Source organism: Malaclemys terrapin, chromosome 2 (assembly GCF_027887155.1).
Source record: "Malaclemys terrapin pileata isolate rMalTer1 chromosome 2, rMalTer1.hap1, whole genome shotgun sequence".
Lineage (NCBI taxonomy): Eukaryota > Metazoa > Chordata > Testudines > Emydidae > Malaclemys > Malaclemys terrapin.
In genome coordinates this window covers 21,367,352-21,386,313 of record NC_071506.1, presented here as the reverse complement: position 1 = coordinate 21,386,313, position 18,962 = coordinate 21,367,352, and the positions used below count along the sequence as shown (strand labels likewise).

The 18,962-nt window shown below is 45.8% G+C and overlaps 2 protein-coding genes across 4 annotated transcripts in view; one reads left to right on the top strand and one right to left on the bottom strand.

The window, feature by feature from the left end:
* Window positions 1-2,696: 2,696 nt before the first annotated feature.
* RNF139 (ring finger protein 139) lies at window positions 2,697-15,003 on the top strand. The gene is made up of 2 exons (XM_054020805.1): window positions 2,697-3,047; window positions 13,023-15,003. The coding sequence occupies exons 1-2, from the start codon at window positions 2,867-2,869 to the stop codon at window positions 14,819-14,821; spliced, it is 1,980 nt and encodes a 659-aa protein (XP_053876780.1). The 5' UTR covers window positions 2,697-2,866; the 3' UTR covers window positions 14,822-15,003.
* A 1,005-nt stretch (window positions 15,004-16,008) lies between these two features.
* Window positions 16,009-18,962, bottom strand: part of TATDN1 (TatD DNase domain containing 1) — a 30,628-nt gene continuing 27,674 nt past the window's right edge. For all 3 annotated transcript variants that reach the window (XM_054020807.1, XM_054020806.1, XM_054020808.1), the window contains one exon: window positions 16,009-16,471. In XM_054020807.1, coding sequence (XP_053876782.1) covers window positions 16,369-16,471 — 103 coding nt within the window. In that variant the 3' untranslated portion in view covers window positions 16,009-16,368. The remainder of the gene's footprint in view (window positions 16,472-18,962) is intronic.

Below are 18,962 nucleotides of genomic sequence, written 5' to 3'. Positions count from 1 at the left end.
GGTTACAGTGACGGGCTGCGGGCGGCAGGAGGTTGAGGGGGGGTTACAGTGACGGGCTACGGGCGGCGGTAGGGCGTGAGGGGGGGGTTACAGTGACGGGCGGCGGTAGGGTGTGAGGGCGGGTTACAGTGACGGGCTACGGGCGGCGGTAGGATGAGGGGGGGTTAGAGTGACGGGCTACGGGCAGCGGTAGGGCGTGAGGGGGGGGTTACAGTGACGGGCTATGGGCGACGGGAGGGTGTGACGGGGGTTACAGTGATGGGCTACGGGCGGCGGGAGGGTGTGAGGGGGGGGTTACAGTGACGGGCGGCGGTAGGGTGTGAGGGGGGGTTACAGTGACGGGCTACGGGCGGCGGTAGGGCGTGAAGGGGGGGTTACAGTGACGGGCTACGGGCGGCGGTAGGGCGTGAAGGGGGGGTTACAGTGACGGGCTACGGGCGGCGGTAGGGCGTGAAGGGGGGGTTACAGTGACGGGCGGCGGGAGGGTGTGGGGGGGGTTACAGTGACGGGCTACGGGCGGCGGTAGGGCGTGAAGGGGGGGTTACAGTGACGGGCGGCGGGAGGGTGTGAGGGGGGGTTACAGTGACGGGCTACGGGCGGCGGGAGGGTGTGAGGGGGGGTACAGTGACGGGCTACGGGCGGCGGGAGGGTGTGAGGGGGGGTTACAGTGACGGGCTACGGGCGGCGGGAGGGTGAGGGGGCGTTACAGTGACGGGCTACGGGAGGGTGTGAGGGGGGGTTACAGTGACGGGCTACGGGCGGCGGGAGGGTGAGGGGGGGTTACAGTGACGGGCTACGGGCGGCGGGAGGGTGAGGGGGGGTTACAGTGACGGGCTACGGGCGGCGGGAGGGTGAGGGGGGGTTACAGTGACGGGCTACGGGCGGCGGGAGGGTGTGCGGGGGGTTACAGTGATGGGCTACGGGCGGCGGTAGGGTGTGCGGGGGGTTACAGTGACGGGCTACGGGCGGCGGGAGGGTGAGGGGGGGTTACAGTGACGGGCGGCGGGAGGGTGTGAGGGGGGGTTACAGTGACGGGCTACGGGCGGCGGGAGGGTGAGGGGGGGTTACAGTGACGGGCTACGGGCGGCGGTAGGGCGTGAGGGGGGGGTTACAGTGACGGGCGGCGGTAGGGTGTGAGGGCGGGTTACAGTGACGGGCTACGGGCGGCGGTAGGATGAGGGGGGGTTAGAGTGACGGGCTACGGGCAGCGGTAGGGCGTGAGGGGGGGGTTACAGTGACGGGCTATGGGCGACGGGAGGGTGTGACGGGGGTTACAGTGATGGGCTACGGGCGGCGGGAGGGTGTGAGGGGGGGGTTACAGTGACGGGCGGCGGTAGGGTGTGAGGGGGGGTTACAGTGACGGGCTACGGGCGGCGGTAGGGCGTGAAGGGGGGGTTACAGTGACGGGCTACGGGCGGCGGTAGGGCGTGAAGGGGGGGTTACAGTGACGGGCTACGGGCGGCGGTAGGGCGTGAAGGGGGGGTTACAGTGACGGGCTACGGGCGGCGGTAGGGCGTGAAGGGGGGGTTACAGTGACGGGCTACGGGCGGCGGTAGGGCGTGAAGGGGGGGTTACAGTGACGGGCGGCGGGAGGGTGTGGGGGGGGTTACAGTGACGGGCTACGGGCGGCGGTAGGGCGTGAAGGGGGGGTTACAGTGACGGGCGGCGGGAGGGTGTGAGGGGGGGTTACAGTGACGGGCTACGGGCGGCGGGAGGGTGTGAGGGGGGGTACAGTGACGGGCTATGGGCGGCGGGAGGGTGTGAGGGGGGGTTACAGTGACGGGCTACGGGCGGCGGGAGGGTGAGGGGGCGTTACAGTGACGGGCTACGGGAGGGTGTGAGGGGGGGTTACAGTGACGGGCTACGGGCGGCGGGAGGGTGAGGGGGGGTTACAGTGACGGGCTACAGGCGACGGGAGGGTGTGACGGGGGTTACAGTGACGGGCTACGGGCGGCGGGAGGGTGTGCGGGGGGTTACAGTGACGGGCTACGGGCGGCGGTAGGGTGTGCGGGGGGTTACAGTGACGGGCTACGGGCGGCGGGAGGGTGAGGGGGGGTTACAGTGACGGGCGGCGGGAGGGTGTGAGGGGGGGTTACAGTGACGGGCTACGGGCGACGGGAGGGTGTGACGGGGGTTACAGTGACGGGCTACGGGCGGCGGGAGGGTGTGCGGGGGGTTACAGTGACGGGCTACGGGCGGCGGTAGGGTGTGCGGGGGGTTACAGTGACGGGCTACGAGCGGCGGGAGAGTGAGGGGGGGTTACAGTGACAGGCGGCGGGAGGGTGTGAGGGGGGGTTACAGTGACGGGCTACGGGCGGCGGGAGGGTGAGGGGGGGTTACAGTGACGGGCTACGGGCGGCGGGAGGGTGAGGGGGGGTTACAGTGACGGGCTACGGGCGGCGGTAGGATGAGGGGGGGTTACAGTGACGGGCTACGGGCGGCGGTAGGATGAGGGGGGGTTACAGTGACGGGCTGCGGGCGGCGGGAGGGTGAGGGGGGGTTACAGTGACGGGCTACAGGCGGCGGGAGGGTGTGAAGGACAGGTTCATGGTACGGCAGGGCGAGGGGGCGGCCGCGCGGGGTGCGGGACCCGGGGGCAGCAGGGCTCCTGGCGGGAACACTCCCGGACCCACCGGCGGCAGCTGCCCGCCCCGTGTGGAAGCCGGGGGCGGGGCCGCGCATTGTGACGGCGCCGTGTCTCCGCCTCCCCCTAGGGTGGTGCGGGCGGCCGCAGGCCGAGGCCCGAGCGCGAAAGGAACACGGAGGCGGCCGCACTGCGGGGGAGCCGGCCCGTCCGGGAGGCGGGAGCAGGGCTATAGCGAGGTCCCTGGGCCAGAGACCGGTACGAAGCGGCAGGTCCCGGGGGATGGCGGCCCCTGGCCCCCCGCAGCTGCCGGGGCTGCGGCTGGGCCCGAGGCGCCGAACCGGGCTGGAAGTTGCGCTGCGAGTGCCCAGCCTCTTCCTCATCGACGCCATCTTCAACTCTTACCCCCTGCCGGAGGGCTCCCTGTGCGCCGTGCTCCTGGGGGTGCTGCTGCGGCTGCTGGGTGAGTGACTCCCCCTCCCCGTGCGCCTGGCTGCTGGGGGAGAGACCCCCCCCCCCATCCCTCTCCTCTCCACGCCCTGGTCGCCGGGCTCCTGGGGGTGCTGCTGGGGGAGACCTCTTCCTCTCTACATCCTCTTTCCTATCCCACCCTGGCTCCTGGAACCACTGCCGCGGCGGGCTGGGTATTCCCTGAGCCCCGAGATACCTGCACTTCTCATTCCCTTCCCAACTATCTGCCACCCTCCTTGCTGGAGCCTGCCTCCCGCCCCACTCCCAGCTCAGCCGAGTCACCCTCCCGCCCGTCTCCTTGTGGCTGCTGCCCTCCCCATAACTCGTCTCGCTGTCTCATGCTTCTTTCCTGCTGCCTCCTGTCTCCCTGCAACCCCTCTATACCTAGGGCCCCTTCCCCTGAGCGCCTCCTGCCTCCCTGTTTCTTCTTCCTGTCTCACTGCCAGCTGATCTGAGTTCTCCAGCCTCTAGTTCAGGGTTTGGCAACCTTTCAGAAGCGGTGTGCCGAGTCTTCATTTATTCACTGTAATTTAAGGTTTTGTGTGCCAGTAATACATTTTAACATTTTTAGAAGGTCTCTTTCCATAAGTCTATAATATATAACTAAACTATTGTTGTATGTAAAGTAAATAAGACTTTTAAAATGTTTAAGAAGCTTCATTTAAAATTAAATTAAAATGCAGAGCCCCCCGGACCGGTGGCCAGGACCCGGGCAGTGAGAGTGCCACTGAAAATCAGCTTGCGTGCTGCCTTCAGCACATGTGCCATAGGTTGCCTACCCCTGCTCTAGTTTCTGTTCTGTTTCCCTACCCCTCCTTTTTACCTGCACTGAGCAGAGATAGCTGCACTTCCCTCCTCTCCTGCTGCTGGTCTCACTTCACTGAGCTCATAGCGCTTCACTCTTTTTTATTTTCCACTCACCCTTTTCTTCCTTCTGCTTCAGCATCTCTCCCTCCTAACAACAGCAAGTTAAGCGCTCATCTCTTCTGCTACATATTTCCTAACTGACTTAAATGGAAGGGCTCTCTTCTCCTCTTTCCTCATTCTCTTCTCTTCTTTCTGAGTGTGGCTCCTAACCTGCCCTCAAATGAGATATTTTTGCTCCTCAGTAACAATTTGAGAACCCTAGAAAATTTTAAAATTCCATATAAGTGTTAGGAATTATTATTGTAACTTTATCTGGCTAACAAGGCCTGCAAGTGATGCTGAAGCTAATACCTTCAGTGTCTCTAAAATATATTACACAGCGGTAATGGGTCTTCTGCCATGTGACCATTTTGCATTACTATCCCTTTCTCTTTCGAGTTTTTCTTTTTCTCTACATTTGACATTGTAATGTTCTGTATAGTCTGGAGATTTTCCACAGTCCTTTGCTTGGTGTCCTTACACATATCACATTCTGATAAGAGAGACTAAAAAAAAACCAACAACAATCAGAAGTGTAATATGCTTTGTTGAAACATACTGCAAAATCTTTGAGTGTAATAGAATCATAGAAGTGTGGGACTGAAAGGGACCTCTTGTGGTCATCTAGTGCAGTCCCCTGCACTCAAGGCAGGACTACATAATAACTAGACCATTCCTGACAGGTGTTCCTAATCTGCTCTTAAAAATCTTCAATGACATTGATTCCACAGCTTCCCTAGGAAATTTGTTCCAGGGCTTAACCACCCTGACAGGAATTTTTTCCTAATGTTAAACCTAAACCTCCCTTGCTACAATTTAAGCCCATTACTTCTTTTCCTATCTTCAAAGGTTAACTAGAACAATTTTTCACCCTCATCCCTGTAACAACCTTTTATGTACTTGAAAACTGTTATCATGTCTTCCCTCAGTCTTCTCTTCTTCAGACTAAACAAACCCAGTTTTTTCAATTTTATAGCTTATAAAGTGCATGAAAAAGAAGCCTCAGATGGGAGGGTAACCCTCATAAGAGTGAAACTTGACAGGAGTCATGGTTGATATTGGGTAATTTTTCATTGTTTTCATAGATTATAGGACTGGAAGGGACCTCGAGAGGTCATCGAGTCCAGTCCCCTGCCCGCATGGCAGGACCAAATACTGCCTAGACCATCCCTAATAGACATTTATCTAACCTACTCTTAAATATCTCCAGAGACGGAGATTCCACAACCTCCCTAGGCAATTTGTTCCAGTGTTTAACCACCCTGACAGTTAGGAACTTTTTCCTAATGTCCAATCTAGACCTCCCTTGCTGCAGTTTAAACCCATTGTTTCTGGTTCTATCCTTAGAGGCTAAGGTAAACAAGTTCTCTCCCTCCTCCTTATGACACCCTTTTATATACCTGAAAACTGCTATCATGTCCCCTCTCAGTCTTCTCTTTTCCAAACTAAACAAACCCAATTCTTTCAGCCTTCCTTCATAGGTCATGTTCTCAAGACCTTTAATCATTCTTGTTGCTCTTCTTTGGACCCTTTCCAATTTCTCCACATCTTTTTTAAAATGCGGCGCCCAGAACTGGACACAATACTCCAGCTGAGGCCTAACCAGAGCAGAGTAGAGCGGAAGAATGACTTCTCGTGTCTTGCTCACAACACACCTGTTAATGCATCCCAGAATCATGTTTGCTTTTTTTGCAACAGCATCACACTGTTGACTCATATTTAGCTTGTGGTCCACTATAACCCCTAGATCCCTTTCTGCCGTACTCCTTCCTAGACAGTCTTTTCCCATTCTGTATGTGTGAAATTGATTTTTCCTTCCTAAGTGGAGCACTTTGCATTTGTCTTTGTTAAACTTCATCCTGTTTAACTCAGACCATTTCTCCAATTTGTCCAGATCATTTTGAATTATGACCCTGTCCTCCAAAGTAGTTGCAATCCCTCCCAGTTTGGTATCATCCGCAAACTTAATAAGCGTACTTTCTATGCCAATATCTAAGTCGTTGATGAAGATATTGAACAGAGCCGGTCCCAAAACAGACCCCTGCGGTACCCCACTCGTTACGCCTTTCCAGCAGGATTGGGAACCATTAATAACAACTCTCTGAGTACGATTATCCAGCCAGTTATGCACCCACCTTATAGTAGCCCCATCTAATTTGTATTTGCCTAGTTTATCGATAAGAATATCATGCGAGACCGTATCAAATGCCTTACTAAAGTCTAGGTATACCACATCCACCGCTTCACCCTTATCCACAAGGCTCGTTATCCTATCAAAGAAAGCTATCAGATTGGTTTGACATGATTTGTTCTTCACAAATCCATGCTGGCTATTCCCTATCACCTTACCACCTTCCAAGTGTTGGCAGATGATTTCCTTAATTACTTGCTCCATTATCTTCCCTGGCACAGAAGTTAAACTAACTGGTCTGTAGTTACCTGGGTTGTTTTTATTTCCCTTTTTATAGATGGGCACTATATTTGCCCTTTTCCAGTCTTCTGGAATCTCTCCCGTCTCCCATGACTTTCCAAAGATAATAGCTAGAGGCTCAGATACCTCCTCTATTAGCTCCTTGAGTATTCTAGGATGCATTTCATCAGGCCCGGGTGACTTGCAGGCATCTAACTTTTCTAAGTGATGTTTAACTTGTTCTTTTTTTATTTTATCCGCTAAACCTACCCCCTTCCCATTAGCATTCACTATGTTAGGCATTCCTTCAGACTTCTCGGTGAAGACCGAAACAAAGAAGTCATTAAGCATCTCTGCCATTTCCAAGTTTCCTGTTACTGTTTCTCCCTCTTCACTAAGCAGTGGGCCTACCCTGTCTTTGGTCTTCCTCTTGCTTCTAATGTATTGATAAAAAGTCTTCTTGTTTCCTTTTATTCCCGTAGCTAGTTTGAGCTCATTTTGTGCCTTTGCCTTTCTAATCTTGCCCCTGCATTCCTGTGTTGTTTGCCTATATTCATCCTTTGTAATCTGTCCTAATTTCCATTTTTTATATGACTCCTTTTTATTTTTTAGATCGTGCAAGATCTCGTGGTTAAGCCAAGGTGGTCTTTTGCCACATTTTCTATCTTTCCTAACCAGCGGAATAGCTTGCTTTTGGGCCCTTAATAGTGTCCCTTTGAAAAACTGCCAACTCTCCTCAGTTGTTTTTCCCCTCAGTCTTGATTCCCATGGGACCTTACCTATCAGCTCTCTGAGCTTCCCAAAATCTGCCTTCCTGAAATCCATTGTCTCTATTTTGCTGTTCTCCCTTCTACCCTTCCTTAGAATTGCAAACTCTATGATTTCATGATCACTTTCACCCAGGCTGCCTTCTACTTTCACATTCTCAACGAGTTCCTCCCTATTTGTTAAAATCAAGTCTAGAACAGCTTCCCCCCAGTAGCTTTTTCAACCTTCTGAAATAAAAAGTTGTCTCCAATGCAGTCCAAGAATTTGTTGGATAGTCTGTTCCCCGCTGTGTTATTTTCCCAACATATATCCGGATAGTTGAAGTCCCCCATCACCACCAAATCTTGGGCTTTGGATGATTTTGTTAGTTGCTTGAAAAAAGCCTCATCCACCTCTTCCACCTGGTTAGGTGGCCTGTAGTAGACGCCTAGCATGACATCTCCCTTGTTTTTTGCCCCTTTAAGCCTAACCCAGAGACTCTCAACACTTCCGTCTCCTATGTCCATCTCTACCTCAGTCCAAGTGTGTACATTTTTAATATATAAGGCAACACCTCCTCCCTTTTTCCCCTGTCTATCCTTCCTGAGCAAGCTGTACCCATCCACACCAACATTCCAATCATGTGTATTATCCCACCAAGTTTCAGTGATGCCAACAATGTCATAGTTGTATTTATTTATTAGCACTTCCAGTTCTTCCTGCTTATTCCCCATACTTCTCGCATTTGTATATAGGCATCTAAGATACTGGTTTGATCTTTCCTCCCAGTTTTTTCCTGACTCTCCTTTCTCTCTGCCAATATAGCCCACACTCCCTCTTGTTTCCGACTCATTTCCCCGGTCTCCATGTTCCCCACTTACCTGTGGGCGTGATGGTTAGGCGCTATAATATATTTATATTACAGTAGTGTCCCTGTGTCCCGTAAACAGGACTGGGGTACTGTTATCCTAAGCATGGTACAAATGAAGTTCCCACCTGTATAGAGTTTGCAATCCCAAAAGACAGGAGAGAGGCAGAAGGTGGGGAAAAGGAACACAAAATACAATGAGAAGGAGAATGAGGTTGAGTAGCTGAGAAATTGCGGTGTTAAAGGGGTGGAAGAGAGATAAAAGGCAACCAACAGCAATCCAGCAGATAAAAGGAGAGAGTCTAAATGTTAGTGATAAGATAGAATTGTTTTTACAAATACAAATCTTTTCAGAGTTGAGTAAATGATGCTGTCCAGAGGCTGCAAAGGCCTCTCCTGACGGCGGCTGCTGCTGCTGCTCATGTGCAGAATTGGGTAGGCTAAATGGCTTAGTTACCTAGGTGGGTTCAGGCTAGAAAGCCTTCACTTGCCCACTGTGCCTTCAGTTGCAGCTGGTGTTGGTGTTTTTGGAGAAGGAGCCCTTCTTGTTCCTGCTTTTCTGTATGTGGGGAGAAAGGGAGGGGAAATAAACGGTCCCTGTTCTTTAGAAAGATCTCTTTGTCTTGCGGGACTGGAAGGCTCTGACTTACTGTCTCTGTTCCCTGAGCTAGTGTGGGTACTACCTCAAACTGATAAATTAATTATTTTTTAAAAAGTGATACTTCTAAATGTCTCATTGAAACACCTTTCAAAGTCCTGAGGCAGATGCTTTAGAAAGTGCTTTGAAATTAATCCCACATAAATGAGACTCGGTGTGTTTATTGGACGATCTCTGTGAAGTGTGTAATGATATGATTAAGGCATCTTCAGAATGGTGTCTGTATGATCGGTTTTTGGAGAAGGAGAGGGTAATCATTTTGTTCTTTGTTTTTTTTTCTCTCCATGGAAGGTTTTGGAAGTTTCATTGCTTGAGGCACTTAAAAATTAAACTGGCTGCAGCCCTTGATATACTGTAGGAACAATCTTGCACTGATATAAACACATTTCCTACCCAAAAGTGATGTTGACCACTTTTAATTGGATAACCTCCTTAAGATATTGATACCTTTCATATTGATCAGTAATGAAGTGACTGTTTCTCCCTATATTTAATTTTTTCTCTTCCCTACCCCTCAAATAAGAAAAGATAGCTGTTACAGTCTACATTCGCCATCAGAAACAGCTTTATTAAGACATGCTTAAGACAGTATTTCGTCAACTAGCTATATTCTGAATACTTGAAGACTGTTCATTTTGCAGCTGACAGATGTGTTACTGAGATCAACATAAACAGAAATATTATCTGACTCTGAAATACCATAGATCAGGGGTCGGCAACGTTCGGCACGCGGCTCGCCAGGGTAAGCACCCTGGCGGGCCGGGCCAGTTTTATTTACCTGCTGACGCGGCAGGTTCGGCCGATCGCGGCCCCCACTGGCTGCGGTTCGCTGTCCCAGGCCAATGGGGCGCCGAGAAGCCGCGGCCAGCACATCTCTCGCAACCCCTATTGGCCCGGGACAGCGAACCGCGGCCAGTGGGGGCCGTGATTGGCCGAACCTGCTGCGTCAGCAGGTAAATAAAACTGGCCCGCCAGGGTGCTTACCCTGGCGAGCCGCGTGCTGAACGTTGCCGACCCCTGCCATAGATTATGCCATATTGAAATAATGGAAGAGTTTTGTTGGTAAAACTCTACCATGTAGGCAGTGATTGTCTGGACTGATTCTACTTTTAACAAGTTGACTTTTTAAAAAATAGCTAAATTAGGGTATTTATCCTATGGATAAGGAGGAAAGGTTGTGTGTCCCAATGACATTTCATTGATACTTTTGGAGAGTGCTGTTGAATAGTTTTGAAACACTGTTCCAGATAGTATACCTTGTTTTGAGAAGAATGAATGGAATACTGTACAATTATGGTACATTATGGAATCCTGTTGCTTCCGTTTAAATTTTTGTATTCAGTTCTGCCCAGTTTTACTTCCTATGTAAGTAATCACATTGGCTTCAACTGGGATTAGGTGAATAGGAAGTCAGGGCAGAATGGAGTCCTAAAGCTATTTGCAATCTTTCTCTAACCTTTCTGCTTAACCTCTCACTTTATCTCCCTAGTTACACACTCTCCTTTCACCATCTCCTTTGGCTCCCAGTTTTCTTTAAGCATTAAAATCACTTCTGAGGTCCTGTGTGTCTAATGCATTAAATTGTCACTTCAGAAAGCGATATCTCCTCTTCGGGGTGTGCTGATTTGACAGGTTCACTGGAGATGTTGCTTTCTAAGTGCAGATTGAGCTTGAGGTGGACAGAGTTGGGGGTGGAAAGACCATTCAGTGGCTGATTAAAGAGTTAGAAAATAAATAGTATGTGGAGAAGTAATAGTTCCTTCTAATATAGCTCTTATATTACCGAAGTTTGAATTCTCTGTTGAATTCTGGGTACCACATTACCAGAAAGATATTGACAAATTGCAGGGAGTGCAGTTGAGAATAGAAACAAGGGAATTAGAGGTATTGATTACAGTGTAAGGGAAGATACAAATGACACTATTAGTAATGTCATCCTAATGTTGAGATAATTGTTTTTTTACTATTTGTAAGTCTTTTCTCAGAGGATTTAGAGCATTGTGCAACAATCAATTTAAAATATTATTTTCAGAAAGCAACGGGGTTCTGTCCTTACATAAAACACATGAACCAGGTATGATATATTTGGATTTTCCAAATGAAGTGGCTAGCAACTCACAATATTAGTCAAAATTTATCCAAACTGGTTAGGATGTGAACACTGTCGCATGGACAGAAGAGTCATGGACTATTGAGGTATCACAGAGGCTAGTGTGAGAACCCATTGTATATAACATTTTCATTAATGACTTGGAGGTGGTTGTTGAGGTGATAAACGGCACACTAATGAAATTAATAGATGATACTAAAGAAGGAGGCATTGGAAGGACAGAGATAATACAAATATGTTATAGACATTAGAAACATGGACCAAGAAAAACACAACAAGATTAAACATGGAAAAATGCAAGCTTTTAAATCCGGGGCAAAAGAAATCACAAATTCTGTATGAGGGGAAAATGTGGCAAACAGATATGCTGAGACCGGAAATTGACAGACAACAAATTCGGTATGAGTTTGCACTGTGATATGGCAGGCAAAGACCAATACAATTTTGTGATGCGTGTACAAAAGCATCATGTCACAAAACAAGGAGGTAGTAGTTCCTCTCTGTATGACTTTGTTCAGTTCTGGACACCTTATTACAAGAGAGATAAATTAGAGGGAGTTCAAAGAAGATCAATAAAAGTAAATCTGTACACTTATTAAAAAAGGATTAAATGACATAGGATGAGGCATAACAATTCAAAAATATCTGAATAGTATAAACATGAAATTACATCAAATTGTTTATGGTAGTACAAGGATGTATATGTAGGAATTACAAGATGAAATTAATGAACATTTTATCTGAAAACTTCCTAACAATCTACTTGGTTGTGGAACCAAATCCTAAAATTCCCTCCATAATTCAGGAAAACTAAATCTATCTAGACTGAGAAAACAAACTTTAAAATGTGCTATAGGGAATGGCCTACAGTGACTAGTATCCATTTTATTTCCCAATTAGGTCTAATTTCTGAGATTGTCTCCCAGCTTGTAAGGGTAGTCAGTACATTTTTGGTTTCTCTAGACCAGTGTTGCTCAGCCAGTTTGTTGTAACCCCCTGCAGGGTCATGAAAGGAATTGGGTTGGGGAGGTGGAGGCGTCACAGTCTAAAACAAAGAAAATCTTGCTCCCCTATTCCCTGCAGACTCTTACCCTTCAAATCAAGTATTCCCTACCAATCTCTCAACACACACAAAAATATATAGGTTTATCATTAATACATTTACTATAAAAGTAAGAGTAAAAATGTTAAATTGCAAAATTTGACTTTGAATAAGTGGTCACCAACCTCAAAAGGTTGAAAAATGCTGCCTCAAACAAATTGGAGCATATTGTTTTGTCATTTGAGTCATACATAACCGTTAGAAATATGTAAAAAAAATTGTAGGTTTTACCCTAGGTTTTCAGCAACTTGCTACAGATCTGGATAGGAATATGATATCCTGTATGAAAATGAATGTGCACAGTTGTATTCTTGGCTTTCTCTCTTAATATCACACTTCTTATATTACAAAAATAATTGGTTTCCTATTGTCAAACTAAAAAGTTAAATGAATTGGACACTAGATTATTTTAGGATGTTGTAATAGCTTGACTTTTTAGAACGATGATTGAAGTGAACACCTCAAAATAGCAGCAATTTAAGAATGTCTGAAGGTTTCAAAATATATTCTGATAGCAACCCTTTACTTATATTGTTCTCTAAGTTTTAAAAATAATAATTAAAAAAAAAGTTAGTGAAAGGCTCTGGATTAATTGTCCTAGAGACTAAAGTCCTCTGTAGAGTCACAGTACTTGAAGAGTTCAGGCATTGGCAATTCAGTGCTTTAGTCAAAAATAAGTTATTTGGCTCAATATGGGTGTAGCTGAGTGGAAATTTAGTGGTGTGTGATATAGAGAAAGTCAGACTAGATGAACTGTCCCTTCAGGTCTTAAAATCTATTAATCTCCTTGCATTGTGCCTCAACACTGATCTGGAAGGATCCCACTCTACCGAGATGGGGAAAGTAGTTAAGTCTTCGTATTGAAATTGCAAAAAAGACAGACAGTTGTGGTGGTGTCTTACTGTTTTTGTTTAATTGGTGTGGTATGCTCATTTTTTGTTTGTATTAAAGGCAAGTTAAGTAGTCATGTACCCTGGTGCCTCTTGCACAGAAAAAGCTAAAGTTTAAACAGTAGCTCTATTCACAAATGTTTTTTATAGAAAAGTTTAAAGGTAAATAAAAGCGTCAAAGCTAAAAACTCTGAACTGTGTATCATGAGAGTTAATAGGTAAAATATATATGTCTAATTTCTGCTGAAAACTAAATGATTTCATTCTGTTTTTTAGGGGTCTTTGTATCCAGTGTTGTTCTGGTCTTGCAACAGCGAGCACTTTTCAAGTTTTATATGATCAGCTCGGCATTTCTGCTAGCTGCAACCTCAGTATTGGTGAATTATTATGCTTCTTTGCACATAAACTTCTACAGTGCCTACTACACAGCAGCTTTTGGAATTCAGATCCTCCCTCATAAAGGACCCTCACTATGGATGGCACTTTCTATCCTTCAGCTTACCTTTGGGATTGGATATGTTACATTGTTAAACGTGCAGTCCATATATTCCCAACTAATCATACTGGATATATTGATTCCTATAATAGGCTTGATCATTGAATTACCTTTAAATGTCAGACAGATTTTAGTTTTTATTTCAGGCCTAATTCTGACATTATATACCACAATCAATTTAGTTATGAAAATTAAATGGTTCTATTATTCCACACGATACGTTTCTCTCCTTTTAAGGCATATGTATCGCATTTATGGATTACAGCTATTGATGGAAGATACGTGGAAAAGGATTCGTTTTCCAGCTGTACTGCGTGTGTTCTGGATAACGAGACTTACAGCACAAGCAGTTGTGTTAACTTATGTTGTCAAGATGGCAGAAACGAATACAGAAGAGAAGTTCTACTTGATTTCTTGGGAAAACTGTTGGGAACTAGTTTGCAGTCTTATAATAAGTGGGTGTGATTCTACTTTAACTGTCTTAGGCATGAGTGCTGTAATTTCTTCAATAGCCCATTATTTGGGACTGGGTATTTTGGCTTTTATTGGATCAACTGATGAAGATGACAAGAGGCTTGGTTTTGTAGCACCTGTTTTATTTTTTATTTTGGCTCTGCAGACTGGCTTAAGTGGTCTAAAGCCAGAAGAGAGACTAGTTCGCCTAAGTCGAAACATGTGCCTTTTGTTAACTGCAGTCCTGCATTTTATCCATGGAATGACAGACCCTGTACTAATGTCTCTCAGTGCCTCCCATGTGTCGTCATTTCGCAGACACTTCCCTGTACTTCTTGTTTCAGCTTGCCTTTTTATTCTTCCAGTTCTGCTCAGTTATATCCTTTGGCACCACTATGCACTAAATACATGGCTTTTTGCAGTTACAGCATTTTGTGTGGAACTTTGCCTAAAAGTAATTGTTTCTATCACTGTTTATGTACTATTCATGATTGATGGCTACTATAATGTCCAATGGGAAAAGCTTGATGATTATGTCTACTATGTTCGTTCAACAGGCAATATTATTGAGTTTATATTTGGTGTAATCATGTTTGGAAATGGAGCTTATACCATGGTATTTGAATCAGGAAGTAAGATTCGGGCTTGCATGATGTGTCTTCATGCTTATTTCAACATCTACTTGCAAGCAAAGAATGGCTGGAAAACTTTTATAAATCGCAGGACAGCTGTTAAGAAAATAAACTCACTTCCTGAAGTAAAAGGAAGTCGGTTACATGAAATAGATGATATATGTGCAATCTGCTACCATGAGTTTACTACATCTGCTCGTATTACTCCATGCAATCATTACTTTCATGCACTTTGCCTTCGGAAATGGCTCTATATTCAAGACACTTGTCCAATGTGCCATCAAAAAGTATATATTGAAGAAAAGGAAAATGTAAATATCTCTAACAATGGGTTTGTTGCACCTAATGAAAATCCTGTAGAAGTTGCAGAAGAAGCTGCTGAAGCTGCACATGAAATAAATGAAGATAATGACAGTACCGACAGTGATGATGATTGTGTGGCAGAACACCAGAATGAGACTCTTAATGTTGATTCTGACTCCCTGGGTGACTAAAATCACTGAGGTATTTGTTTAAAATGGAGTTCAGCAACAGAATAAAAGTTTCACTTCATCATTGTATACTTAAGCACAACAATGGTATCTCAGTGTTGTCTGTGAATGGTTGTCATTTACTCTGGTGTGCTACTGTAAATATACCACTAATTATTTCTGGTCTCTTTCATGACCACCTTAAACTTGTGTACATTATTGTACATGGAATAAAATGTTTTCACATGTTTTTAAGACAAAGTTGGAGAAACACTTAATTGACAGAGTGAGACATATAATCTATCTGCTGTGCCAAAGACTGCATACTAATAATTCTAGAACAATGTTTTTTGGGTGAGAGTTAAACTGTTGGAGAAATGAGGTAAGTAGAGCTGCGAAACTATACAAAAAGCAGACCACATTTGTTGAGGCATTAGGTCAGCGGCCACCGTGGCTGCATGCGGCCACCAGGAGCTTTTTATGCGGCCACAGCCTCCTGGCCAATGATGGGGGGCAAAGCAGTGGACCCTACCCCCTTTGGCACCACAAACACCGGAGGAGTAGGCTTTAGGCCTGGGGTGGCAGGCAGCAGCTCCAGCCTTGCAGCAGTGGGTTCCATCCCCTGGACATGGGGCTTTGGGCTCCAGGCCTAGGTTCCCCCCACATCACTCCTGGTCCCCAGTATGGCCTCTTACCCCTGTCACATAGCTGCAGGGTTCTGCTCCTTAGGCTCACCCTGGCCCCTGCTGCTTTCCTACTCACCTCCCTATCCAGGGCTTAATTTGTCTTCCAGCTTGCCAGAACTGAGTAAGTCTGTTGTGAAAAGTGATATTTATATGTTAATACACCTCTACCCTGCTATAACGCAGTAAAGCAGCGCTTGGGGAGGGGGGACGTGGACGGGCTGCGCACTCCAGCAGATCAAAGCAAGTTCGATATAATGTAAGATTTTTTGGCTCCTGAGGACAGCGTTATATCGGGGTAGAAGTATATCACTTTTCACTGTCTCCCAGCTAGCTAACAAGCCTGCTGTTGTAAAAAGTGATAAACATTCAAATATCACTTTTCACAGAAACAGACTTACAAGCTAGCAAATCTTTAAAAAAACAAAACCCAAAACTGTGCACCCCCCCAAAATCACACCAAACAAACAACCAAACCATGCAAGTACTTTGTTTCTATTCTGTTTAGGTCCAGTAAAGAATAGAGACAACTGCATATTTTTTATTGAGTCCGCAAAAAAACCCTACATAAATAAATTAGTGATTTGGACATGTATATGTCCATATTTATTGTTTTTCCTAAAGTAAAGTATTTTAGGAAAAATGGTCAGAGTGGCCACCAGAAAGTTGGTGGCTGCACTCTGAGGCCATGAAAAAATTTGTTGCAAGAACCCCTGCTTTAGATGTTCAGTATTTGAGGTTTACAAAGACAGGTTTAATCTTGTCATACCTCAAAATATAATAGTACTTTTTTGTTGTTGTTGCAGGAGTGTTTTTTTTATTAAGTTTTATAGTAAGGTTAACAGGCTTTGCATACTTTTATACAAAATAAGGATAAGAAACATAGCATTACATATCTGAAAAGAAAACTTTAATAGTATTGTTGTAAAGAGTGTTGGCCAGTTCAAGTGGGTCTTCCTCTCTTACTGTCGTCATTATTTCCAGTACTTGACTAAAAAGAAAAGTTAATTTTACTCAGTTATGTGTCGTTATGTGTCATGGTAAACATACTAATGTCAGTTTAGTTCATGTGTACACTATTAGCTGTGAGGGGACCAAGATGGTTGGGACTTACTGCTGAAAGTATACTTTAGTTTCATTTACACACAGTAACTAGCTTCTGCCACTTAAAACATCAACCACTCACTGGCAGTCTCTTAATCTTTGATCCTTTGACAACTTTTGCTTGGCCTATGGAGGTAGGTAAACAACCTTATATTCCAATGAAATGTTTCAGAGTAGCAGCTGTGTTAGTCTGTATCGGCAAAAAGAACAGGAGTACTTGTGGCACCTTAGAGACTAACAAATTTGTTAGTCTCTAAGGTGCCACAAGTACTCCTGTTCTTATTCCAATGAAAGTGATTCTGCTGTACGGGTGACATTTCTGCTATTTTGGATAAAGTGCAGTATAAATCTCACACCTAGGCCATCAGAAGTTCAAAGGGTGAAGTTCATTAAGAGTGTAGTCAATTAAATACCCTATACTCTTGCTTCCTCTCCAAATTTTTGATTTCTAATGAACAAGTTCTTAGGTGTTTAACAATAGCTTGTTAAAAGGGATGGGGAAGAAGCCGAAAGATAAGACTAATTTAATAGTTGCACTTTTAAAAAACTGTTACCCTGAAAGCCTTGACAGGTGGAGCAAAGCACTGCCACTTATTTGTATTTAGAAAATACAGGTTTTCAATTAGTAGCTGAGAAACAAGGATGGACTAGTTATTCCTTCCACTACTTTGTGATCACTGGTGGCCCTTAGGACTACCTTCTGACTATAAATCACTATTGGGCTTCTTTAGAGACAGCTGAATTAGTGGATACACTTCTGCTTAACATCTCAGGAAAAAAAACTCAGTTAAGTTATTTCAAGATCTTTTTTTCACTAAAAGTTTCAGTTCACAAGAAAATTTTCTGCACGGGTTGTTTGTTGTAGGCACCAGACATTAACAGTAAGTGAAAGTGATCATTAAGGGACAGATTCTCAGCTGGTTGTAGATACATTAGCTTTAGTAGAGCTACACCAATTTACCCCAGCTGAGAATTGGCCTCAGGAAGTCTCACTAGGAAAGCTTAAGCTGAAGTCCATATTTAGGCCAATAAATAAGTGGCCTGTTTTTTCTAAAGTTCTGAGCGCCCAGCAGCTCCCCTTAACTTCAGTAGAAGCTGCACAGCATTTCTGCAAACCAGGCCCCCTATTCAGGTTCCTGAATAGAAAATCTCAACCTGACATCCATAAAGTCAGACATTTAGCTAGTGTAAATAGGCATAGCTCTACAGAAGCTTATGTAGCTACCCCGCCTAAAACTAGGTGAGAATCTGTGTAGCTCTGCCAATAACAGGGAATTTTTCCCTCACGGAGAACAGACCATGACCAGATGGCCTATGACAAAGGCCTGATGTAGTTTATTTTGATAGTACTTTCAACCTTACCCTCCTCCTTTAATAGCCACATCTTTTTGTTGTTAAAGATGAAGGGCTTGATCCATAAAGGGGATGTAGGGTCAGCCTTGTAATGTCTACATTTAGGTGCTCTGCCAGCCAGAGGACACCTTAGCCCTGAGTCAGGCTTCCATGCTCTCTGCACTGTGCGTGATGGTTAGGTGCCTAAAAAAGGGATTCACAAAAGCCATCATAGGCTGAGCAGGAAGCTGCCTAAACTAACCAGTAGATAATGCCAAAGAGAGAGGTTTTGCCAAAGCCTCACCCCCTTGAAGGGAATTAGGTGCCTGTTTCCACTTGGGATTCACCACTGTGAATAGTTTCCTAATTAGACCCCTAAATCAGCTCAGCTCTTTTTCAAGTAAAACTGGAGGAGGGTACTGCCCTTAACCTCAGTAGCCAAGTAGTTAGCGTACTCTGCCAGAATGTGGGCGAGAGAGGTTCAGATGTCCACTTTGCCTGATGGAGAGCAGAAACTTGAACACAGGTCTTCTACCTCTCAGGTGAGTACCCAAACCGTTAGGCTAACGGTATTCTGGGATGAGCGTCTCTCAGTCTCTCCTGCTGAAGCTGTTTTACTTTGTGTCACATACTTAATCATCAGCCTAGAGAGAACACTATAGCCTAGGGGTTAGCATACTATCCTGGGAGACTCAGGTCTCTGCTCCAGTGACAAAGTATTCCACTCCTTTTCAGGCTGGGTTTTTCTGGGGTCTATTCCAGTACACATGCTCTTAAGTGACCCCTGAGAATGCCTACCAAATTAGGACCTACAGGCAAGATAGATGAGAGAAAGTCTAGTTTGTGAATCCCACTGGGGCTTAGGCATGAAATAGGTGCTGAGCATCAGAACATGGTCAGCTTTGCATGTGCCCACCAGCAGGAATTTAGGCAGCAGCAGAGCAAGAGTTGAATGTAAGCATATAAAGTGGCAGTTAAATACCAAAATCTCTGTGGATCTAGCTTAAGGTGGCCTCCAGTGTCACTTACCACACTTCATTTTAGCT

Excerpts from the sequence above, each read along its gene's own strand:
- RNF139 (XM_054020805.1), top strand. The coding sequence starts at position 2,867 with ATGGCGGCCCCTGGCCCCCCGCAGCTGCCGGGGCTGCGGCTGGGCCCG. Across the intron at positions 3,048-13,022 it reads GGTGCTGCTGCGGCTGCTGG|GGGTCTTTGTATCCAGTGTT; the intron begins GTGAGTGACTCC and ends TCTGTTTTTTAG.